The sequence below is a fragment of the Colletotrichum scovillei genome (genome assembly GCF_011075155.1).
Source record: "Colletotrichum scovillei strain TJNH1 chromosome Unknown Contig00010, whole genome shotgun sequence".
Classification (NCBI taxonomy): domain Eukaryota; kingdom Fungi; phylum Ascomycota; class Sordariomycetes; order Glomerellales; family Glomerellaceae; genus Colletotrichum; species Colletotrichum scovillei.
This window is the reverse complement of record NW_023336268.1, coordinates 4,484,586-4,509,896: the sequence shown is the minus strand read 5'-3', so window position 1 is coordinate 4,509,896 and position 25,311 is coordinate 4,484,586. Positions and strand designations below refer to the sequence as shown.

Here is a 25,311-nt window from a genome sequence, read left to right as displayed (position 1 = left end):
GTTGTGTGGATGGATGGATGGAGATTGCAGCCCGATTGACGTCGGTTCGTCAACGGCTGAAAGTTACCTAGGTAGGAATGCGTTGACAGTGATGGGCTACAGCCTCCGCGGATTCGGCGGCAGCAGTCCATTCCAGTCCAGCCTAAGGTAAGTCAAGGAAAGGCAACGTAAGGTAGGAATACCCCAGGACTCTCACGACTGAACTCTAGGGTACCTGGGAGTGTCATGAGAGGTCAAGTCGATGTGTATCCTATCGCGTGCTTAGGTAAGTAGGAATCCTGTCAGATTGAGATTCATCATTCAGGAATCAAAGATCCATCACTCAGAGACGGGAGTCTCAGGGCACCTACCTTACCTTACTGTGTACTTAGTAGCACAGGCCAAAGAGCCATCAGCCGGAGCAGCCAGACCAGGCCGTGTCATTGGCTGTTGGCCGTGCGTCGTCGGGACCGGATCCGCCTTCCCGGTTGAGCTAAGCCGCTAAGGTAAGCTGCCGATGGGGCCACGCATCGTCGAATGAGAAGGCGCCGCTCCCAACGACAGATGCCCCCTAACCGCGAGTCTCCCTACCTTGAGCTCCTCCTGGCCGCCTCAGACGACACCACCCCATCGCGACGTTATCAAACCTTCTCTTACGGATACCTGACCTTACAGCAAAGAGGCATTGGGTGATCTTGCGCACACGACACACACCTGACCGCCCTTTGTTTGCTTCTTCGCTTTCGCCTGTCCCTCCCGCCCTTCCCGTCCTGCAAAGTTGCCTTTTCCTTCCCATCGCACTGACCATCCAGGTGGCCAATTGGGGAATCACGGACGTTGCTCCCGAGGCCTGGGGATCGACTGCCCGCCGCATGTGTGTCGAAGAAGATCCCTTCTTTCCTGCATCGGCACCCGTTATACCCTACTGCCGCACCTCACAATCGGTCCATCCAACCGCCTTCAGGCGCACACAGTTCACTCTGCATCGTCGTCTCGCCTACGCCAACCTCGGTTTGCCCGCCTGATAGTGCCGCTTTGAGAGCTGCATGTCCATCCTAGGCACCATCCACTTCAAGAAACAAGCGCTCCATACATGGGATTGCACCCCCGAGTGTGAAACGAATCCTGCTTTGACGTACCTTATTCTACTTTGCCTATTCCACGCCCCCCTCTTTTGCCTACCTACCTACCAGGCTACCTTACCTGCGTACGAGCTCTGCGTCCGGTTGGTGTCTCGGTGCAACCTCCGGCAGTTTGTGACTGGACATCGCTAGCTGCAGCTTCCCAAGCCAAGGAGTGTCGTGCATCGCCTGCAAGAAAAGCCTTCAGCGGACCGTCAACTCCGAAGGGGTTGACTTGTACCTCCTTTCAAGCGCCGGATCCCTTCCGCCACACCCTCTCTCTCTCTCATCGAGCGTTGCGCAAATCTCAGTCCTCCCCTGGGATTTATTGTAGCAACTATGGCACCCCGCCAGGGCGGCTATCTCCGCGTTCCGGGACAGGAAGACGACTTTTCCCGGAAGCAGCCTCGTCGCAGCCGCTCCGGTTCCTCCGGCCGAAGGCAAAAGGCTCTGCCTGGCGAGAAGCCTCTTCCGGCCCTCCCGCCGCCGACGCCGACGTCCGGCGCCACGTTTGTCGACATTGATCTCCACGGTGACGGCTCGCACAACTCGCCCAGTAACCGCCGTCGCGCCACCATTGCTATCGCGCTCGCCCTGGCCTTTGTGGGATGTATGCTCGCATTTGTGGTCCTGGGCTTCGCCTGGGACAATGGCGGCGTGAGACGGGGCCCGAACGCGTTGGACGGCTTGAAGAACCTCGAGGACTGCCCGTGTAGGCCGGACGATGACGTGCCACAGTACTTCAGGACGAGTCCGGAGTTGTGGGCTGGCCCGACGGCGACTGGTAGACCTGCCTTTATGGCGCAGACGAGAGTTATTCCGACGGGAACCTTTGTGCCGAATGCGCCGCTGCAGACGGATATCCCTATCGAAGGAATGGGAAGCAAGAATGAGAGCATTTTCAATATGATGGGGTAAGTTGCGTGCCATGTACACGGTCAGAGGTGGAGAAGTGATCGCTCAACTCTCGAGCGTTTAGGTACCTTACCCCGTATCAACCGAGTCCTGGCTTTGGTGTAGAGGAATACGCGCTGCCGGAAGGAGCCGATATCGTCCAAGTTCAGGTAAGCCACATCAGAGCTAGCTAAGGCTGGACTTCAATGGCTGCTTCTCAGGTCACGATGGAAAATGCTTATTTTGACTAACCTGTGATAGATGCTCTCTCGCCACGGATCTAGATATCCCACCACGGGATCCAATGTAGCCGATTTTGGGCAGCGCATCGCAAAGGCTGGCAAGAAATTGAACGCCAAGGGTGCTTTGAAGTTCTTGAATAACTGGAAGTATCAACTGGGACACGAGATCCTGGTTCCGAAAGGTTGGTGTTGAGTACTACCTTGTTTGTGTATGAAACTGCTGACACATTCATCCACAGGGCGTCAAGAGCTGTTCGACTCTGGTAGGTGGCCTGATACTAGACAGTTCACGCAAAGGCATAGAGCATCAAGACTAATGAGCGCTTAGGCATTTTGCACTCGTACATGTATTCGTCGCTGTATAATCCGAACAGCAAGATCATTGTGCGAACAACTGTACGTCAGGAGTATCTACTACTATCTTCTGAGTATTCGTGACTAACACGCTTGCAGACGCAAGACAGGATGCTGAAGTCGGCCGAGTACTGGCTGGCGGGTTTCTTCGGTCTCGAATGGTATAGTGCTCCACTTGAGGCATGTGAAGCTTACAGCTGACTTGGATATCAGGACAAACAATGCCACCATCGAGGTCATCATTGAACAAGACAGAGCGAACAACTCGCTCGCCGGCTACTTGAACTGCCCCAACGCTCGCAAGCAGAATGGAGGCGACGATGCTGCCAAGGTTTGGATCTCGAACTACCTCGCCAATGGTGAGCCTGCCTGCTGCTATTCTACGTAGTCGTACATGCCGCTGACAACTCTTTCCAGCTACTGCCCGGTTGAAAGATCTGGCGGAAGGATATGACTGGACCATCGATGACACCTATGCGGCTCAGACCATGTGTCCTTACGAGACGGTGAGAACCTCTTTCGGATGGGAGACTGGATCGCCTTTGACTGACCTCGAACCAGGTGGCATACGGCTTCAGCGTCTTCTGCGACTTGTTCACTTACGAAGAATGGGTCGGCTTCTCCTACTCCGTCGACCTCATGTTTGCCGGCAACAACGCGTTCCAGAACCCCACAGGTGTATGTTAAGATTTCACACTGCGCTGAATGAACCGATATTGACAAGGCTGCAGCGCGCTGTTGGTATCGGCTATCAACAAGAGGTCATTGCGCGCCTCCAGAACCATACCCTGGGCTACTCTGGGTCTCAGATCAACGTGACACTCGACAACAACACAGTCACGTTCCCGCTCAACCAAAGCCTCTACTTTGACTTCTCCCACGACACAAACATCGCCTCCATCCTAACGGCGTTTGGCTTGAAGCAATTCGCTCAACTCCTCCAGCCAACGCAGTACCCGGGCCCGCACAACTTCACCATCTCGCACATCACGCCCTTTGGCGCCCGGCTCGACATTGAGGTCATTAAGACGCCCAAGCCGTTCAAGGCCGACCGTTCCGGGTACGAGAAGGACGGTGGGGAGACCAAGTACATTCACTTTGTCCTGAACCAGAGGACCGTGCCGCTGGGCTGGAGTTTCCCCGATTGCGATGTCACGAGATTAGACGGCTGGTGCGAGCTCGAGACGTTTTTGAATGTGCAGCAGGGTATGCCTGAGCTGGCGGCCTATGATAGGGCTTGCCATGGAGACATTGAGACTGTTCCGTACGGGACTGTGTATGATGGTAGGCCCTTGTGAGGGGGTAGGTGCTTGTGACGATAGTGCTGTTGGACCATGGTTGTGTATATATTTAATGTTCTTTTTGATCGAAGGTGAAATTGCGCCTGTTTACTGTAGGGTCTGTAGGTGGTGTTTGATTAATCTATTTGGGTGGCTTTTGCATTTTCCGTGCATTCCAGTGTTTTCAGCGGTGGAAATCAACGCAGAGGTCGCCTTGGATTCGCATACAGTATCCTAGTGCCGGGAACATATCTCGATTGGTATCTTCAGGTTATCAAGATTACATCGTTGTTTATGCCCAAGGCTCTGTCTCTTCATAGCAGTTTACCGTGGTGGGATGAAGGAGTCGTCGCAAGGTGTGAGGAGAATAAACCAATCTTGTAACCCACGGCAACTTCTACTCTCTGCGGTACTTGGAGGAATATAACCCGGCACCACTTTAGATCCGTTTTTTTTTTCTGAAATGGCCCCATTGACGGTCAACTACAGAACTGCGCATGGATATGAGATCCGCGGATGCTCTTGTCGTTCTTTGGGTAAAGACGAGCACGAAACAGCTGTCTATGTCTCAATCCCCATCCACTCCCAAACCCTCGTCTGCAGAGCTGAGCCCCATTGCCAATGGAATAACTCGAAATCAAAGCGCCTTTCTTATTTGAAACTACATCGTGGTGCTAACAATATTCATCGCGCCATCCGTAATCATGATCATGTCGTCTCTGCCATCATGTAGGCCCTACCCTCCTCAAACCACTACATACGACCATACCCATTGGAAAACTCGGGATCCCGTCCGCTCTCCCATAGATAAGCCAATGAGGGCCGGATTAGTAGTTGGGTCGGTGACGACCAGCGAATACCTGGTGTTGTATGTTTTTGATGATTTTTGGTGTTTTGGTGGAGATATGTGGGTGTAGGTGGGTTCTGGATGCGTGGTGTTGATATGAAGTTGATTTTGAGCATTGGGGGAACGTCGGATAGGGGGACGAAAAAAAGGTTATTCTAGGCTATGGGATTGTATCGTTTGATTAGATCGTGATGTATATTGTATTCTTTTGTGAGGATTGTGGTTTGAGACGTAAGGGCGGCGACGATTTTGCTTGAAGTGTGTCAGTTCGTGATGGTGGCATTAGAGGGGTTTTATCTGTCGAGACTAGGTAGCAAGATACATCATCAGAAAGTATCCGAAGGAAACATCTTATCACTCTGCGTATTTGATGGGTCCTGATACAGGATCGACTCACAGAGAGACGTACAAGCTAACATCCTTTGCTGAAGGGTAATCACGTACAGTGAAACTCCTCAAGGGTGAGCCTTTCTACGTGCTTACGTGCCTGGAACAAATTGAGCAATAAATCACTTAACTGACTCGGATGGCTGGATCATAGTGTTTTCAAATCTTATAACATTAAATGCAAGACGCAAACTTGCTCTCCCCGCAGGGTGATATATCGTCATCAATATCTTCTATGTGCCTAGTTTCATATCTTGCACCGACTTTTTCTTCTTTCTTCAATAAAATTTCCCACCTAGGGTATCAAAAAATCGCTATACATCTGTTTCCATCCCTAAACGTTCACATTTCTCTCTCTCAATCGCTAGAGGTGCTGGGACTCTTGGGGTCCTCTGCATCCTCTTCAACAATACCCCTGCCCTCACTGTTGGCGATGGCGCTCTGCAGCGCGCTCGTCAGATCGACGTGGAACAGCGGCCTGTTGAGGCCGTGGACAACGACACCCTTCCTCCTGGGGCCGCCGCCAATGTTGCCGGCGCCGGCACCACCCTTCCTCGAGCCCGACGAGACGGGGTCGATCTGGTCGTACGCGCCGCCGTCCTTGCCCAGCGCCTCCTCGTCAATGGTCCTTGCGGCCCGCGCGTGCGTCGAGAGCTCCTTCTCGTTAGCCTCCTTCTCCGCGACCGCGGCCGCCGACTCGGAGCCGCCAATCTCGGCGACGCTGAAGATGGACTTCCACTGGTGCTGCGTGCCGTCGCTGCGGTCGACTGGGTAGCCGAAGCCGGCAGCGACGAGAGCACGCTTGGTCCACCGGTTGTTGATGCAGGCAATGTGCCAGTTCACCTTGTCGGGGGCCGCGTAGCGGTCGAGCTGGTTGCGGACGTCAATGAGCTGCTGGATGGACGTCAAGTCGACGTGATTGACGGAGCTGAAGTCGAGGATGATGGCCTTGAGCGTCGCTCTGTTCTCCTCCTCGTGCATCTGGGCCTGCGCCTTCTTGGCCTTGCGGGACGGGCCCGGGTCGTTCCAGGGGCGGTCGCCCAGTCTTCCGTACGACTGCATGTTTGTGCGGCGCGTCCGGGCAAAGATGTATTCGGTGAGGTACTCGAGGGAGTGGCTGGCGTTCGGGTAGTTGAAGCCCTCGGAGAAGCGGTAGATGAAGATGCCGGGGTACGGCTCGTCCAGGGAGACCTCGGGGTTGGATCCGTCGCCGTGATCGATGGGCAGGAAAACGTTGCGGGCGGCGTTGTCGCTGGCGTTGAAGGTGCCGTACTCGCCAATGACTTGTCGGTGGTCTTCGCCAATGACGTGGTCGCCGACGACGGAGTGAATCTTGACCTTTCCGAGGAAGCGTCCCTGGCTACGGAGAATGCGCCAGAGGAGCAGCACGGCAGAGATGCAGATTGTGGCGTAAATTCCGTTCTCAATGGAAGAGAAAATGGTGACAAAGACACCAATGAAGAAGATGACGACTTCAAGGGGTGAGACACGCCAGAATTGGTAAACAGTGTTGGGCGGCGTAATAAGATCGCCGACGGCATGAATGATGACTGCAGCCAGTGACGCGCTGGAGATGTAGAAGAACACAGCCGTGAGAGCGTAGATGGCAAGCAGGACAATAAGGCCAGTGATAACACCGGCGAAGGGGGTTCTGACGCCAGCCTTGGACTTGATAGCGGTACGACTGAACGAGCCCGTAGAGGGGTACCCGCCAAGGAAAGGTGCGATGACGTTGGTAACACCAATAGCAACGAACTCTTGGGAAGGGTTGATGGTGTAGTTGTTGACACGACCGAAGGATTTCGAGATAGCAACGTGCTCAATGACCAGCACAATAACGCTGGCAGGCAGGAAGGGCAAGAAAGCGCTGATGAGGTCGGTGTCGATCTTCGGGGCGCCAGCATTCTGGAAACCTGTAATTTTGGTTAGCTCACAGTATACTAGCCGAGTGAAATATGCACTAACCTCTTGGAACTTCTCCCAAAATCTTGAACAGCGGGTTTGACCGTCTGTTCATGTTGACCAACCAACTGATCATGGTGTAGAGAAGGATGACGAAGACGGTTCGCAGGGTCGACAGGAAGAAGAAAAGCTTCGACTTCTGAGGATACTTCTTGGCCAGGCTAGTGAAGATGAACCGCAAAAGGTAGAGCATGGTGAGGGCGGTCAGGCCCATGGCAGCATCCATCTTTGTCTTGGGGAGAGCCTTGAGGGTGTTGATGAAGACCAGGTAGGTAGCCTCTCTTGTGTTGACACCCTTGATGCCCAATAATGTGACCAACTGACCAACAGCAATGCTGATGGCAGAACCAGTCATGAAGGCTGACAGAGAGGTCAAAGAGATCAAGTCGACAACCCATCCCATTCGAATCAAACCAATGAAGAGAATGATGGCGCCGGCAATGATAGCCAGAGCAGACGCAATCTGATGACCTTCGTATTGGGGGAAGTCTGCCTGGACATCGGTAATGAGGTTACCAACGACAGTGGACATAACAGCAACGGGCTATTGATCTGTTAGTAGAGCACCAATGTGATTTGGAAGAGGGTTTACATACGCCGATGGTGATATCCTTGGATGTAGCGAAGAACCAGTATATAATAACACCCATGAAGGATGAGTAGAGACCGAACTGAGGATCAAGCTTTGCAAGCAAAGCGTAAGCCATACCCTGAGGTACCACAACAGCACCAACAGTGACACCGGCGACCAAGTCACCAAGGAACCACTGCAGGTTGTAGTGACCAATCCAGTTGAGGAAGGGGAAGAGAGAGCGGATGTATGCAAGAACTTCGTGGCCGTCGGGAAGAAGTTCGAGGAGCCACTCAGCCGTTGTTGGCTCCTCCTCAACGAATGTGTCCGAGGACTGAACAGAGAAGACAGATTCGCCGCGCAACATCTCTTCGTTCTCGGGCTTCTCGAGCTTGATGCCCAAGACCTTGGCCAGGCCATGGCCAATCTTGGTGCTTGTGCTCGACATGGTGGTTGATCGGACCGGAAACCGGCAGAGACTCTGAAGAATTACTTGTCGAGCTCTTGACTACAGAGACGAGTAGCACACAGGACCTCGCTCCTTTTTTGGCGAAGATGTCCCAAGGCTATATAGGAGTCACCGGGGGTGGTTACCGTGCCACACTCCTGGGTCCACGGGGGTCGCCGTGGGATTTGGCGGTCGAGAGTGGGCGGCAGGAATGGGAACCGGGGTGCGTAGTGGGCAGAAGCTAATGGTGCAAGCCGTGACTAGAACGCTTCCAGTCCTCGAGGCTCGACGGGGGTGGCGATTTGGGGCAGGAGGTGCGAAATTGTCGCTACTTGACAGCCCTTGCAAAGTTGCGCAATCGGTCAAAGGGGCATTAATTGGTCGAGACAACGATGGCCGACTCAACGATGAGCGAGAGAGTTCCCGACACAGGAAAAACGCCGTAATTTGGCGGCGTGCGAAAATGGCGACAGAAGCGCTTGTGGCTGACAAGAAGGGATGAGAGACAACAACCCTTCACACAATAGTGGCGACAATATATCTGTATCGTGTGGCCTGAGTGGTCTGGAGCGACCTGGTCGGGTTGTGCGACTGAAACAGAAGCTCTTCAAATCTTGCGGAAGCTCTTCGAAGCTCTTCAAAGACTATCGCAAGCTCTTCAACTTAGGCTGAGGAAGGCAGACAGACAAGCTTTTAATTGACTTCAGAAACTTCGGTAGTGGAGTGCCAAGGGAGGCTCTTAAGGCATTCTTGCTTGACAAGACGATGGATCTCGTGGGCCAAGAGATGTGGCACCGGGATGACGGCGGCAGCCAAGAAATGAGCGTTGCAGAAGAGCCGAGGAGAAGACGACGACGGCGAGAGAGACTCGAGAGAGGGAAAACTCTGACAGGGGGTGTATGAATCCCTCAATGGCGCGGATTTAATAGCAACAATTGTTGGTGTCAGCAGAAGCTCTTTGTGGTGGTAGTATCCGCACTCCTCCCGCGATGTCGAAACCGGGGCGATGTCGCCATCGAGCCTTTGCCATTCAAAGCTTAGTGGAGACGGGCAATGGGGGTCGGTACATGCTGCGAGCCCAATTATCTTATACCCACCAGACAAGGGACATGCGCTCTCTTGCTTATTTGATATCGAATTGGTAATATCAGACGGGCTCGTCCGTACGATTTTCAATAAGCGCCATTGGATGAAGTACTCTATATGCACAATGCGGCGTATTCAGCTGTGATGAAGTGGAGGAACGGACCATGCTAAAGATGCGGTCTCGGAGGGAACTATTGCGTGGTTTCTCTCGCTCTCTCAAGTCTCAACTTGGTTTACCACGCGGCATGTCAGAGATACAGGAGCACGAGGGGAAAGCTCGGGTTTCCTGTGGCCAGACTGCAGAAATTGGAGAATGCCAATGCTCATGTGTCGTCAGTCATGGAGCCGGGCGAAGCGCTGCCTTGTTGACCGACGTGATAAACTGGAGACGATGAAAAATCAGAGCAGACTGTCGGGTGAGGGACAATGCCCAAATGCCAAAGTGTTCCCAGTTGTGCAACACACGTTTCCACGGGGAGGAGACGAGTATCCAAAGAACTACCGCAATTGGGACGGTACCTAGTGTGCTGACCAATGGGGTTCAGCTTCTGCAACTTGGCGATGGTGCAATAGTACCCTTGTTTGAGGTGATGAGAAAGTGGGGCAGATGGCTGCGGAGATGCTCAACCTGGTTGGACCCTTCTGAGACTTCTTCGCCTTGACTGGTTGCTTGTCTCGCGAAGTGTGGTGCGAAGCTTTTGAACGAGATGAGAAGCTGGGTTGGTCCTTGACAGATGCGGACCAGAATCTCAGATGGCCATAATTGTCGGGACGTGTGATGTTGCACTTCCTCGTGGTTACTGCACGTGCGAATCAGACCGTCGACAATGGCGGCAAACTGCGAGATGGTCAAGAGTCTGGAGAGAGACAGGGGGATGCTCGGCCCCAGGCGAAAGACGATGGCAAGATGGATTCACGGAATGGGGTTCCGGGATAATATGCTGCATTGTGTGGGCAGAATCCGTAGTCGCCTGGCCTTCCGGATACTAGAGACTGGAGACTACAGTTGCCTATTGCTAAGAGGATCCGTAAAGCGGATGTGGTTACGGATGGCCAACGTCATGGGCCAGCTTGGACCAACAGCCAAAGACGCACCCATGACGCCAAGCTTGCGACGACAGAAGGCTGACATAAGGAAGGACGTTCAGCTCGGATAATCGACGGGGAGATACTCCGCATAGGTTTAACGATTTTCCGCAACCGGATCGGGACATCTGCGCCGACAGTTCCGGAAGGGTCCCTTACCTTACTGTGGGGGTTCGACCCGGACCTGCACGCTGTGGCTCAAAGAGGAAGTTCAAGATTAAGTCAGCTAACCTTACACAATACCTACAGTCGTCTTTCAATTGCTTGCCCCGGTTTTCCAGGTACCAGCCTCGATGATCAATGTTCTCGCCTTCTTGACGGTTGTTTCGTTCAAAGATTGGAGACATTGCTACGAATTTGCCAAATTTCGGAAAGTGGATTGCATGCCATAAGGAGGTCTCACACTTTCGGCCGGCGAGGCTGGACTAGAGCTCTTAGAATAAGCAACATGAGAATATTGGAATTGACCATTCAGCGCTGGAATCGTTGAGCTGCTGGTCGCCAGCGATATTTGGTACGCGAAAAAACACGGGGCAATTGACCGACGCGAGTCCTCAACAGCCCCTCTCTCCCCGGGCAACAAGTCGCTTTGCCTTAGTCAGAAAACAAACTCCAAGCCGCCAACACCTGCAATGCTTGTCATCTACACCACCGAGTCTGCAATCACCAACCTCCTCCTCCCCGCCCCGGGCCAAAAATAGCAGCCCACGAGGTGTTGGTCACCTCGCTACGCTTGTTGTCTTGCCTCTTTTTTTCTCTTCTAGCGGTTCTTGGTACCGTGCCCTGCCAATCTTTCAGAATACTCTTCCCATAACCCGTCGTATATTCCCGTTGTCCCTCACTTAGTGAATATAGCTGGTCCAATCCTTCAGTCGCAAAGATGCCGCCGAGTCCCCCAAGAGATCCTGTCGCCCATCCGGCGCACAACTTGTCGCAAGCCAAAACCACAGAGTTGCTCCCACCACCGTCTCCGCGTACCCATCGCCTTCGCAAACTGCAATCCGCACATAATCTTGGCTCCAAGGCGGCTCTTCAGCTTCAACCCCTTCATCAACCCTCTTTGATCTCGCAGCAACGCTTGACGCAAATCACGCAACGAAATATCTCTCCTACGCGACGCGACCCGAGCTCTTCTTCCAACGTGGCGCGACACACTCGAGGACGATCCAATAGCGATGCGCCGGCGCCCGTTATCCATCATATAAATGCGCTGGCTACGGGCAAGCGCAGCATGATGGGCATCAGCCCCAAGTACGCGACCATGTCTCTCCAACAACTTATTAAAGAGGGCCCACCCGAAGGAGAGACAATTGAGGCTTTAGGCATGGCTCGTCGCAAAATCTTGAGCGAGGGCATAAAGAGTGATAGCGACGGCATGGTAAACATCACCCTTCATGCCCATCAAGCCTATACACCAATGCTGACTTCTTGCCACGCAGTCAACCTTACGTATATACGTCTGGCTCATCCTGCTCGATACCCCCGTTCTCCCGACCGATGACTACTTGGGCCTGATTCACCGCGGAGCCTCCCCAGCCTACTCCAAGATTCGCAACGATACCTTTCGAACCCTAACGACTGATCCTTTGTTCAGGCGACGTGTGAGCGAGGCCAGCCTGATTCGCCTCCTCAACGCCGTAGCCTGGCGCCTACACGATGCGCGGGAGGAGCAGCGCAGGGAGCGACCCAGCACTGGAAGAAGCTCCATATCGCAGGACAGCTCGACATCGACGTCGACAGCCACAGCCTACTCGCAAGATCCCGCCTTTTCGCCTGGTGCCAGAAACCGTGCCAGGGCCCTCACCTTGACCACAGAAGGCTCCGAATCCAGCCATGCTGCGGAGCCCGGAACATACGTGCAAGGAATGAACGTGCTGGCCGCGCCTTTCCTTTACGCAGCAAGGAGCGAATCCGAGGCCTTCATCGCGTTCTACACACTTCTGACGCGCGAATGCCCCGGCTACATCCGCGGCGCTATGGACGGCGTACACAAGGGTCTGGCGCTGGTTGATAAGGTCCTTGCCACGGTCGACTCGAAGCTAAGCGGCTACTTGCACTCCAAAGGTCTCACGGCTGAGATCTACGCTTTCCCCTCGGTTCTGACGCTATGTGCCTGTACGCCTCCGCTTCCCGAAGTCCTCAGATTGTGGGACTTTCTCTTCGCCTACGGGCCCCATCTGAATATTCTCTGTATTGTAGCCCAGTTGATGGGCATGCGGGATCAGCTCATGAGCTCTCCAAGGTATGTTTTCTGCGCCGTCTAGACTTGAGTTGTGCATGCTAACAATCTATCAGCCCTAATAAGCTGCTGCGTTCATTCCCTTCGCTGCAAGCCGATAAAGTAATTGAACGTACACTGTGGATCATAGAAAGAATCCCAGACGACACCTACGTGGCTATAGTTGCGCACGCCCACTGAATGCATGGATATTATGAATAATGGTAGACAAGAAGAGCACGAAGAGCACCGCCTCACGAGGAGGTGGCGAGAACTCAACAAAAGGAAGGGGCGATGTCTGATGAATGTTTGAACGTTGAATGACGTGTACCTGTACGATGAGAAGACTTTTAACGACTTGACGATTGAAACAAAAACATGGGAAACGAGATGGGAACTTCATGATAGAGCGCCATAGGGGGTGGTAAACGGTCAAGGATGGCATAGCTCCATGAGATATACCGGGGAAAGAACAGTACACTTGCATTGGGTGGGAAAATTAATTGATACTTATCGTTGTAATTCCTATTACTTGTCGTCTGTCTTACTGTGAGAAGAATATGTTGCCACCCAAATACAGTATGCAGTCTTCCTCTGGTGTCCCTCCCTGTGGCGGTGTCCCTCCCTGTGGCGGCGGGCGATTCCGTGCTTGTAGAGAGAATATCAGGGTCTCTTGCCCACTTTGGTGTCATACACCTCCATATACTTTTGTGCTGTATATTCCATACTCGCATGGCATGACCTCTCGTTTAGGGCGAGTAGATTTGAGTTTGGGCTGTGGGAATCCAGGTGATAGAGCGGGGCGGAATCGACAACCCAGAGTATGCGAGGGTTGGATGGGGGTGGAGGCAGGGAGAGAGTGAGGGTAGAGGCCAGCTTGCAATGAAGTATCACAGAAACGTCGACTCTGTGTAGAGAACTTGATGTTGGGGCCTATCCACACGACGTTGCGGTTGGCCCCTCCTTCTATTACCAGCAGTCTAGTTAAGGGAGCACAGGCAGACTCGTGATCGGTATCGTGGCCGATATAGCATAGCAATAGAGCAAGTCGGCAGTACCCTCCAGCACAACAAGTGGGTTGCAAAGGATCTGCAAGTTGGCACCTTACAACTCAACGAGCCCGGCACATACAGGGTGAAGTGCTTCGTCTGCTATGTGTCCAGTTGCCTCCGCCTGTTCTTCATCGAATCCGTGGACAGCAGTTACGACAGTTGCTCAATCTGTGCTTCACTGATAATTTCACTCAGTGGCGCGTTCAGGCAAGCGTTCCATACCCAACTAATCGATGTGAGTCTGGTCTAAGTTGTGGGGAGAAAGTGCTTCGCACAACTGGTTGAAAGCCCAGACATTGTTTAGGCAGATGTCAAGTGCCAACCATGAGAGTACACAAGCAAAAGATAGTATTTTGTGAACAATTATGACAAGGGATTGTAACACATCGAAGTTCTAGTAGTTGCTCGCGATGACACTGTTGAGAGCACAAAATACTTATGACATATGACCGTCACGGCGGCACAGATCTCATGAACCTCGTGCGAAACTATGACCTTTGGAGATGTACTCATTCCTTGGGAGAGTTTTCTAGGGTTCTCTCATATTTACAACGCGACATAGCGAAGACTTCATGGACAAAGTAAGTCTATCATTTGGCAAGATGTCTGACTTGAAAACTTTCAACAACTGGCAAAACATACTCAATTCTTTCTCAGGCGCTATACTGTGAACGTACCCTGACCTGGCAATGGGCCTTTCCACATTGGATTCCAAACAAAAGCCTGAAATCGAGGTAAACTTGTAGAATTTGGACAGTGGTATATTTAAAACAGCACAAGTAATCCCCGTGGACCGAGTACGTTTGCTCAGGGTTTCAGAACCCAGGATTGAAATATAAAGTCACGACCGTGACCAAGGGCATGTACGTTGACAAATGTTTCCATTCAACTACTTGAACACACGTCAAGTCGAACTTTCGTTAGACATGACATCGGCTGCGGACTCAGACATCGTAACTACGCGAGCCACGCACGCACGTCATTTACCCAGAAAACCTTCCTAGTTTACCAGAGATAATATCTCCCCATGTTCCAAGTCAGCTGCGACTGGATTCTGCTCTTGTCCAGATTCCATCCAGATGCTAGATTGTGACCACAAGGCTTCCATGAATGTCTCGAAGTGACTTCAGTGCCGTTGAGGCTACTTTGCACACCATCTTCGTCACCTTGTCGCGAAACGTATACTAAAGGTGATGGGACGGACACTACCAGCAGCAGTGTAAGAGCCAAAGCACTTCTTTCAACAAGGCAGCTCCAGAAGGGAATGCAGGTCGATGCTCACTTCTCCCTCATGCTTAGACTCACAGCCAGAGGTAGGAACTTACTCCACATGAGCAATAGCTTGATTGCCAGGCAAGTCAAGTCTCACCAACCTAGGCGGGTGGCAATTGAGTCGGCTGCAATACGAACTTAGGTTGTAACTAACCTTGAGCGGCTCTCTTATCCGCCATTGCCACCCTAGAGGTATTTCCACCATCTATACTAGAACGCAAGCCCGCTCACCAGAGTTCTTGTCAGCCTACCTAGCTGTTTCAACCCAATACCGATAGTAGACTTTACGCTTCAGCAAAGCGCGGCGACTCTGCCACGGGCATCCTCCGAGGCAGGGACACAACCGAAAACTACAACAGAATGAAGCGAGGAGTAATAGGCAGAGGGACCAAACAATTCTCAAAATCACAAAGCCATTTCACATACTTGCGACCTGCCGAGACATATTGCTGAACCGCTAAGGCCTCAGCCAGCCTCACCGCAGCAAGTGCGGAATCGGGACTAGTCTATCTTGAAGTCAGGCGACTGGATTCGCCCAGCAGAGCTTTCAACTGCCGTCATTGGCTTGCCAAAGGTATCCTGTCATCTTGTCGTTGGCCAGGTCGCGCGGCTCTTGTTCGTGACAGGAACACCTCCGTGAAAGATGACGTAGTCTGCTTTTGAATAGGCTGTTTCCCCCATGTAAGCATGAAATGTGGCGAGGCTGGAGTACCTCAGCTGAAGAGTGCGGGCTGCGACCATGATCAACCCGAGAGTGTCAACGATGTGGCAAGCTGGCACGGCAGGCAAGTCAAGGCAATGGCGTTCGCGATCATGATTGCCTACCTAGTAGTCTAACTCATGGCATCTTGATCGAAACTGGCACAGCAGTTGGCGTATCGAGGCGCGCATCATCACGGATGCTGTTGTCCCCGCAACAGGGTCCCCCGCGACATCGAGCCAGGCGATTGATGACGATGAGCATGGGAAAGAGCCAGGCCCTGTCTGTACTCGGAAGGGCTCAGGTGAGTGGTGCTGTCCCGTCAAGGTCCTGAGCAGCGAGGGATCAGCGGCGTAAAGTGATAGCGGCCAATGGGTGCTGACAGGCAGGGGACGAAATGAGCTCTGGCTAGGCCGTGACTCAGCTGACACAGCGGCTCGGGGCCATCAGTCAGCGCAGAACTCACGCTCATCACACCAGAGGCTCAGGAAGATTGAAGAAGGGGTGAATAGCAGCGGAAAATGACGAATTAGAGTCGCAAGAGGCCTGCGTAAAACCGCGGCGGCTTCTCTCTTCCCACGGCGTGCTAATGTGGGATTGGCTGCTTTCCCAACACATCGCGGGGTCCGCACGTCGTCGTCATAAGGAACACGATCCAACAAGAGAGCGAGAAGGGGTATTACCGCGTGGTCATGTAGGGTTTGGCGGCGAAGGTGAGGGATAGATTAGGCCAATGATCTCATGGTTCGACAGTGAGTGATCGCGGGATCGAAGGTGCGGAACGTTGGATGCAACTTTGGTTGCCGTAGGAAATGCTCCGCGGCATCGGTCATGTCTGCTTTGTCGATTTTGTGTCTGTTTGGATGGTTCAGCCACATTTGGGTAGCATCGCCTGTATGAAGTGCCACCCAAATGATTCCCAGTTCAGGTGCCTCGCGAGCTCCAGGGGTTACAAAACAGGCACTAGTATGGGGAGCTAGATAATTGATGGCCGAATAGGGACGGACCTGGCTCCGAGGTGATTCGTCACGGATTAATAGCTGACCAAAGCTGAAGTATGTAATACCCAAGGCGTCGCTGTTGATGGTTTGCGACGGAGTCGTTTCAATCCCTTCATTGGCCGATGCCTGACTCGTTCCTTGCCTACCTGCCAGTCTGTTTGTTGTTTTGCCTGGGCAGAAAGTTGGCACCATGGCCGCGGGATTCCGGTTCCTGAGCAGAGGTGATTATCGAGATCGTTCCATGATCTCTATACCGCCGAAGGGATAGCCGGCGATGGTACAAAGGAGAGCGCCGCCTTTTCCGCCGTATCCCTTGGAACCTGTAAGCGAAACCTGTGCGGTGGATGCTAGTCGTCCATCAAAGAAGTCTCAGCCTCAGTCCAGGCGGCCTCGGGACTGGACAAGGCAAGCAGAGCAAGGCACAGGCTCACAGCCAGGCGAGGCTCCGGTGGGTTCATGGCGGGTGCCTGGCAACGATGTGTTGATTGAAGTGCATGCCCTCTCCGTTGGTTCTCTCTTCTGCCCATTTAGCAGCGCGTTGAGGGGCGACTGACCGCATTGCGGCTCAACAATCGAAAAACGAGTGATGCTAAGGGCAAATCGGCAGAAACGATCGATCCCGTTATCATTAGCTTCATGCCTGAGGGAGTCGATCCGGCAAGAGGTCGGCTCATCGCCCGCTCAAAGCCTGAGGTGAGGGAATGTTCAGGTACAATCAAGGTACTCCCGGCCAGGTGTGCGGAGTTTGCGCGTGTATGGAGTGTAGCACGCGTGATGCGAGGCGTTTGTAGCTGGAGAGCTCTTGGTCAGGTAGGCACAGGTAGGTTCCTCGGCAGGTCATCAGCCACGGGCACTCTCACTGTCCGCTGAACCGCGTAGCAGTCTTCCAGTACGCCTGCTGCGGGGGAAAAGAAGAGAGAGGGGCGATGCGCGTGGAGGAGCCAAGTGAAGTGCACCTGGAGACTGCAGCCGTAAGCAGGGCGAGCGACAATGGTGGGACGAGAGAAACAAGTATCGGTGACTTGGCCCGTCGGTAGTGCGGATGCAAAGCCACGTCTGTTTACGAGGTGAAAATTGGAACCGGGACTGATGTTCCCAGGCCGAGAACCTATGGGAAGCCACTGAGTGGATTTGAGTGGAGACGGAGATGGACTTTTTAGCCACTCGCGTGTGTCCCAGACTCCCAGCAAAGGGGAAGAACAGAAGGCACTGGGAGGCTGGGGCATGGATGGGATGGGGCTCTTGATTTTCTTGCACAGCCACCGCGGGGGCTGAAAGGCCCTTGCTTTCGGGCTCCATTCTCTCAGGTTTCCTTCCCTTCCATTTCCCTTCCCTCTCCCTCGTCATCCAGCCTGGTCCCCGGAATCCGACTCCGTCGCATTCACAATTCCAATGCTTCGTACACTACCTTTTGGACCGACGACCGTCAAGTGTGGCGCCTCGTTCTTCGGCATGTCACAATTCTTATGAAGACTAGAGCTGGGAGCAAGACTGAGGCATATTTTATTTTCCTTGACCCGATATTGATTCCATTACTCCGTAGTGTGGCGCCCAACAAGCCGCACGTATTGAGATAGTTCAAATATGCACCCACAGAGCGTGGCGTAATTCAGAGAATGCCAAGACGGAGTTAGGGAGGAGACGAGTGAGAAACAGTGTGTGTATGTGCGCGCGCGCATGGGTGTGGCTTGAGATGTATGTCCGCCGCCTGAGAGAAGTTGAGGTGGGTGGGCAATGTATCGAGTACACCGTTCCTCGATATTCAGCTACAAGGTATTCCATACTTTGGTCAACTCCGACGGGTACCATGACGGTGGTACGGGGAGGTAGGTATCAATCGCCATGCCATGTAACGATATTCGGGGGGAGGCACACGCGACATACCTGGGAAAAGGGAAGGGACTTGATTGTTGGGCTCCTGGGATAACGGCGTGACTGCCTTCCCCAAACTCAGGTAAATAGTTGGATGCAAGCAGCAGCATTGGCGACAACAACTGCAGCAGTCGGGATGGATCATGTTCACAGTTCCAGTTCCAGTTCCAACTCCCTCCTCCTGTCGTCCTGTCAGTGGTCCTCCAACACTGCCGCGCTGCCGCAACCGAGAACGAACCGCCTTTCCGTGCGCCTGCGGGCAGCGAGCGGCCTGCCTGACCTTCCATGTCCTGGTTGGTCACCTTAGGTAGGCAGGAGGAGAGAGGCATGTAAGTAGGTAGGTACCTACCTACCTCGTCTCACGAAAGCTTACCTAAGCTCGGCAGGCAGGCAGGTACGGAGTACGGATACCTCTGTCGTTCCTCACCTCAGGTGGTAAGGAAGGCAGGTAGCGTGTGCGGCCGCCCCAGTGTGTGTCCGTACCTCCCGCACCCGCCGCCCGCCGTCTGTTGTGGCAGAAACCGCAAGCCCCAACTCGCCCTCATTCGCAGACGCCGTCACACCTCTCTCGCTCAACTTTCTGACCATTTGCCTTACTCTATCTTGCTGCACCCGCCCTCCACCCTTCCCTTTTCCTCCAGCTTCTGCCACACTTGGAATTCAGTTCTCTTTTCCCTCTTCTTCAACATCGCTGCCGCCAGCCAGATTTCCACCCCGCCAATGGTTTTGCGCGCGTAACAAATTCAATTTCCAACGAATTACTCGCCATCGAGACCGGCTTGCGTCAGCCATTATTCAATCCCGCCCAAATCGGTTCCGCCACATTCCACCACGACTCGTCCGCTCGTCCCGTCAAATTCGGGGTCGTCCACGAACAAGAACCGCCACGTGTGGCTGAACGATTCGAAGCTCCCATGACTTGTCGTTGACCATCAACAACCTCGACGACGCGGTCGCATCGGAGCTTTCTTTTCCAATTCAAACCCTCCAATTAATCGGTTGATGCTTTCGCCCGCTCATGGCCTCGGATAACGGTCCCATTGCGACCGAAGCCCCCCTCCTGGCAGCGACGACGCCGGTCGCATCAGACACTTTCGCGCTTGGGGGAGATCCTGCTCGCACCAAGTCGCTCAAGAGGGCGCGCGAGTCTACTCCTACTTCGCCCACGTCTGTTATCGACCCTATTGTCGAAGGCGCCGTTCCTCCTATCCCTCCCTCTATCGACTATCCCTCCCCCACGAAGTCCGCTCGTTTCGGCTTGGCATCGTCAAGACGCTCACCGACACCATTGACAGCCGCCGCGGCGCTCGAAGCTCTCGAAGAGGAACGCAAACGCGAACAGCGCCTAAATCCACCCGCCTCAAGCGACAATCCAGGCCACTCGGTGCTTTCCGTATTGGCCGGTAGTGTTGCCGCCATGAGTCGACCCGACGAAGCACCCCAAGCTCCAACGGCTGCCATGGAGGTCACCACCAAGGCTCCCGAACCGGTGTCAATCCCACAAGTTAGCAATGCGCCCGCAGAACCTGCAGAGATCAGCCCGCAAAGCGCAGCGAGCGCAGCTAGTATTGCAGGCGCTTTGGTGACGGCCAGTCCAGGCCCAATGGAAGTTGATCCCAAGCTGAGCGAACAACCTCAACAGCCACAACCTCAACAGCCACAGCATCAGCCCCAGCAGCCGCACCCGGCCCCGGTTCACGATGAGAAGAATACGCCCGGATCACTTTCATATCCGGGTTCGCTCCAAGCCGCCGCCATGATGCCCGCACCACCGGCGCGCGGCATGAGCTTTCCCATGCCGTCGCCCGGCCACGATTCTCCGACTCAATCCGGCAAGAAGCACAAGTGCCCGTTTTGCGAGACGGAATTTACGCGTCACCACAACCTCAAGAGCCATCTGCTCACTCACAGCCAGGAAAAGCCGTACATATGTCAGGAGTGTAACATGCGCTTCCGACGCCTCCACGATTTGAAGCGTCATAGCAAATTGCACACAGGCGAGAAACCCCACATATGTCCCAAGTGCGATCGGAAGTTTGCTCGGGGCGACGCACTCGCTCGGCACAGCAAGGGTGCGGGTGGTTGTGCGGGCCGCCGCTCCAGTATGGGCAGTTTCGACCAGACCGATGACTTGGACGGGCCGAGTATGCATGATGGCGATGATTCAATGGCTGGCATAGTGTATGCCAACGAAGAAGACTTGACGGAGGAGGAGAGGCGCCTGAGCCTGCCAAGCATCAAGGCACAGCATATTGCAGGTGGACCTGGTAGCATCGATGGATATAGCGCTCATTCGCGTACATACCCGCCAGCAGGTCCGCGACCCGGAACCGGCGGGCTCTATCCGCCCAACGTTGACCGCGGTACAGCAAGTTCGACCACGTCTCCAAGCATGCCCAACAGCATTGCTGGTGCTCACACGCCGAATACGAGCGTGTCTTCTGTGCCCGTAAGTGGCGCTTCTGTCTACTCACAAAGTGGCATGACGGAAAGCCCGAAGCCATTGAGCCCCGGGCACGATACAAACAACATTGCGAGACAACGTTCGCCAAGTCTGACGCAACAATTCCAGCAGCACCAATATGGCCGCAGGCCTTCTGACAGGAACACTTCGCCAGGTGAGTTGTGCCTTTTGAAACTTGCGCCTGCAATTTGATCACACGCTGATACTGTTCTCCAGCCTTTGTTGCTCCGGCATCACAGGCTGGCGCGGCTCCGGCAGGGGCCGCCCATGCTCGTGGTTCCAGCGGAACGCAGCCAGGAAGTGGGGCCGAGAATGGCGGCAATATGTTCGCCACGGACCCGGGTGTCTGGGCGTACATCCAGAGCCTCGAAGAGAAGGTCAAACAGCTGTCGGATAAGGTCACGGCTTTTGAAAAGGCAGAGAGCGCGAAGCAGGCGCAGATTGGACTTCTCACGAGCGAAGTCACGGGACTCAAGAAACAGCTGGAGGCCCATGGTGGCGAAGCGACGGAGGTCAAAGTATAATGCAGTACACGCAGGTACAAACGACGGCATGTTCTTCAGCCGTCGGCGCAACCTATCACCTATGTAACAACGACGAAATGTTTCTGGTGGGGAGCGGGCAAGAGGATACCTCATGCAGCGGCAGCAGGAGGACAAATTGGCGTTTTTCACTCATTATCGGCGTCTTGATTTCTCATCTCTCGTTTATCACACCCATGTTTCTGCCTCTCTGACCCATCAGTTAGCAGGACGACCCGTTTCGTCCCGGGGGAAGGCGTTTTATTCAGGGCACTGGTAGACGTGCACGGTGGACCTCGATATGAAAAAAAGTTTTGAGTTGGTCCGTCGTTGGAAAATGGGGCCGAGTCTATGGCCATGTCCCACGATTTCCCGCGACGGATTTTTCCTTCTTCATTCTGGTAGTTTTTCACACTGAGGATCCTGATATCGGCTTTTCCCTCTCATGTATTATAGCGGTCGTTGCAGAAAGTCTAGCCTCGAGGCTCTAGGTCTTCCTTGAGGAGACAGAATATCGGAATTTCAATGCCTTTTAGACATCAGGTCCATCGAATCCCTGAATTTCATTTCATTTCATTTCACCTCGGTTGCCGCCTCTGGTCACGGTGCTCAACTTGCTCTGTCCCGAACAAAACGACAATAATCAATCTCGATCCATCCCCAGACTGTAGCATCACCTGCTATGCGACAAAGTCGTTGCAACTTGCAAGGGCATACATGCAAGGGATACTCGACTCACGATGGCGTTTCAACGTGACACGGAAGACGACCTGGGTGGACACACACATTGCTGCTTCCCTCTTTAGCTCAGATACAAGCAGGTAAGTAGGTTACTCATGAGATGAGAGGTGATGATAAGTCATGCCAAGAAGCCGAGTCGAGCCAAGCGAAAGGCACAGAAACAGCCATGTGCCTCATTGTGAACGTAAGTGAAGGGAACTTCTAAGCTTCAAGTCGAGAGAGAGCGAGGGATGCAGAGTTTTTGTTGCTCTTTGACCATCCTGAAAAAAGCGCGCAAAGCCTTCTCGCCAAGCATGCCGCAGAGACACTATTAGAAAAAAGAAAGATACAAACGGATACCCAAGGGATATCCATCAGCTGGGAAGGGGTGGGAAAGGGAGAGGGGAAAAGAGACAACCCGCTTCCCTCCCCCGCCCTGGATCGTGATAATCAAAAGAAGTGCAGAGCCTGACCCCTCTTCTTGAGCATCCCGAGAGTGGAAGAGGTTGCATACGACCAGGCATGGGTTCTTGTCAAAACAATCCCGTCGATACGGTACGCACTTGCGCTGGGCTCAACGGTTGCGCCATGGCGGCAGCCATTTCTGCACAATCATTATCCAACGCCGGCTTGCCGCCGCCGACGCCGACCAAGTGTCGCCGGTAGTCGTTGGAATGCTCGCCCCTCCATAACAAAATTTGTCAACAATGGCCCAGCTGGCGGTCAAATAGTGAGACAAGAAAAGTAGCCTGTTCGGGGCGCCTTGGTGACCAACCGACCACCTACGCTATGCCCACGCCGTGTTTGCTAAACAGCACGAGTCGTGTTGCGCCTGGGTTGCAGTCGAGCTTGCCAGGTTTTGAGTACGTCTTGCGACGCGACGGAAAGGGCGCAAAAGCTTGCATCAGGAAGAAACGAGACGACAGCAATATGCGATTGATGGTACCGTGTCTCGACAGCTCCCGTCAGTCAGGAGGTAAAACTTCAACGAAAAGATGAGTTGATTAATTCAAGTGCCGCAATCAGCCATTCCTGTGCCTGACAATCAATCGCCCCCCCTGTTTCTGACCAATGTCTCTGGTCAAAACAACGGCGGTCCCGTCCCGTGAGGCTCTAGAAGCCGTGAGATGGGCGTGGGCCAGAGCGAAGAGCAGCACTTGACCGTGGGGTGGATAACCAAACCAACGTCGAGTCTGGAATGCATCGTCAGATAGCGTGTTTTTGTAATACATGTGCAAATCAGGCGGATGAGTCTCGTGGGTGAGTTGGCGTTGTTTTGATCAAAGTCGCGTCGTTCTGCTGGCATGGAACGGACGCCCGCCAGGAATCTCTCGTCCTGGAAGCAGGCGCCATGGCAGATTTCTTTGAGGTTGCGGATGAGGGCCTCGGTGATGTTCAAAATCACGAATTCCAAAGTACGAGGTTTGGTGGGTGTAATTTTCCAGTGACGCGAGTTCGACCACCAATTGGGTGACTTTCACTTGGGTATATCGTGCTATTCCGGCGTGAAGTGGGGGACTATTAATCGAACAAGATTATCGTCGATGCCGACCACTTACGCAAGCCCCAGGTACGAATAGGTTATCCGTATAACCCACGGCACTCTCGAGCCGATGAGGGGGAGGGTCTTTCGTGCAGCAGCCAGCAGGGCTCGTGACATGACTCTCCTCGTAAATGGCCTTTGGGTTTGGGTCCTTGAGAGAAGGGCCTCTCCATGCACCTCTCGTGAAGACCGATAAATCGTACAGGCCTGGACCCAGAAGGCTGTTGATGTTTCAACGTTTCAGGTGGGAAGGTGGTGGCTGCGCGGCCATTGCTTTTCGCTCTAGCGCAGATCGATCGTAACTTCCGAAATTGTGGTGTGGATTTGTGGACGTCATGGCCGAAATGAGACGAAGGAAATGGCATGGCCCAGCAGGTAAATGCTCATGGCCTGTAGGATTATCTGTACGTAGTAAGAATACCTCGTAGGTGGTGTGAGTGGCCAGAGGCCTGACGCCTTTGAAGGGTCGTGATTGAGCGAGCACGCGCTGTGTCCGTAGCTAGGTAGGTAGCTACAATCGAAGCTTGGTTGGATCTCCATGTTTTTGTTGTCTCTTCGTCTTGGCAACCGCAGTAGTTGCAGGTGATGGATATTCGGAGGTAGTGTCGGGCCAAGTACGAGCGTTCATCGTTACTAATTAGCGACCGGTGGATAATGGAGGATGTGCAACGCTATTGAAGCCATTGGCGTGGATCGCGACGACTTAGCTCTCTGTCGTTGATCTTTCGGCCCATAGTTTTGTTGTTGAGAAAGTAGCTAGGTACGGATTTCTTGGGTACCTAGGGAGGAGATGAGCCACAGCCCGACGGGAAGCCGAAATTTCTCGATTCCCCATTCATTTGTTCTAGCGGAAGCCTGCAAGATAAATGGCATCTGGCACTTTGGCCGTCGTGGTTGTAAATAAGATTTGGTTGCTGGAGAGATTTGCCAAATCCTCACAAAGAAGCCCACGTAGCACCGGTGGCGGGGGGGCTAACTGAGCTACTGCCTCGCGCCTTTCAGGCGGAATTCTGTAGCGAAGCTTCGTGTACATTAGTCTTTGGTATACCGATGGTAGATTCTTCACGAGACGTCTGGGACTGAAGGTTGGCTTTTCCCACTCAGAATAGCTATGCATCAGCCGGTCAAGGATTCTCCAGATTTCAGATGACATGGACATGTACTCCGGACGTGCGCAAGAAGGGTTCATCTCGAATCTGTTCTCGACCCTTGGCCAGTGGCGCTTGCTGGACTCCAGACTTCAAACCTCTTCCTACTCCTCAGGTGCGTATCTGTACCGGAAATCCAAAAGACAATAGGGGTAACTGGGGTTGCAATAACCTCCGTCACCCGCCACCCGTGAACCATCTCTGCGGCGATTGTCAATGGTAACCGTGTAACGTCGCTAACAGCCGAATCTCGTATGAGCGCTTGATGTCAATCGTAGTAGCGCACGGTGGCTGCAGCACGGTGCCAAGGACAGCCGAAATCAACAATCAATGGTTGGAGACTGGCTTTTGGAGTCTGGAGAAGACCCAAACAATAGGGGAAAGGCTAGTTACTGGTGCCAGATGTTATCCCATTCCCACTTCAGCGAATTGAGATGTGAGGTGACGACGACGACAGCCGAGGGCTACGACAACGATAGCGACGAATCGACAAAAACAAAGGAGACCAATTGTCCAGGCTGGCGAGTGGAAATAACGTCGTCG

At 53.5% G+C, this 25,311-nt stretch overlaps 4 protein-coding genes across 4 annotated transcripts; 3 read left to right on the top strand and 1 right to left on the bottom strand.

The window, feature by feature from the left end:
* Positions 1-565: 565 nt before the first annotated feature.
* Positions 566-4,115, top strand: HER10_EVM0005671 (histidine acid phosphatase). The gene is made up of 10 exons (XM_035475277.1): positions 566-2,014; positions 2,080-2,164; positions 2,256-2,418; positions 2,476-2,499; positions 2,565-2,632; positions 2,690-2,751; positions 2,804-2,949; positions 3,008-3,096; positions 3,152-3,268; positions 3,322-4,115. Exons 1-10 carry the CDS (start codon positions 1,440-1,442, stop codon positions 3,886-3,888), a joined length of 1,896 nt encoding a protein of 631 aa, XP_035328016.1. The 5' UTR covers positions 566-1,439; the 3' UTR covers positions 3,889-4,115.
* Positions 4,116-5,418: 1,303 nt separating this feature from the next.
* HER10_EVM0007676 (sulfate permease) lies at positions 5,419-9,196 on the bottom strand. Its single transcript, XM_035477225.1, has 3 exons — positions 7,663-9,196; positions 7,070-7,610; positions 5,419-7,017 (listed from the first exon to the last, which is right to left on the bottom strand). The coding sequence occupies exons 1-3, from the start codon at positions 8,083-8,085 to the stop codon at positions 5,462-5,464; spliced, it is 2,520 nt and encodes an 839-aa protein (XP_035328197.1). The 5' UTR covers positions 8,086-9,196; the 3' UTR covers positions 5,419-5,461.
* Positions 9,197-10,791: 1,595 nt separating this feature from the next.
* HER10_EVM0011337 (TBC domain-containing protein) lies at positions 10,792-12,984 on the top strand. The gene is made up of 3 exons (XM_035480771.1): positions 10,792-11,635; positions 11,697-12,499; positions 12,553-12,984. Exons 1-3 carry the CDS (start codon positions 11,138-11,140, stop codon positions 12,674-12,676), a joined length of 1,425 nt encoding a protein of 474 aa, XP_035328518.1. The 5' UTR covers positions 10,792-11,137; the 3' UTR covers positions 12,677-12,984.
* A 5,974-nt stretch (positions 12,985-18,958) lies between these two features.
* On the top strand, positions 18,959-22,069 carry HER10_EVM0001295 (uncharacterized protein). The gene is made up of 2 exons (XM_035471050.1): positions 18,959-20,990; positions 21,053-22,069. The coding sequence occupies exons 1-2, from the start codon at positions 19,391-19,393 to the stop codon at positions 21,358-21,360; spliced, it is 1,908 nt and encodes a 635-aa protein (XP_035327591.1). The 5' UTR covers positions 18,959-19,390; the 3' UTR covers positions 21,361-22,069.
* Positions 22,070-25,311: the final 3,242 nt, after the last annotated feature.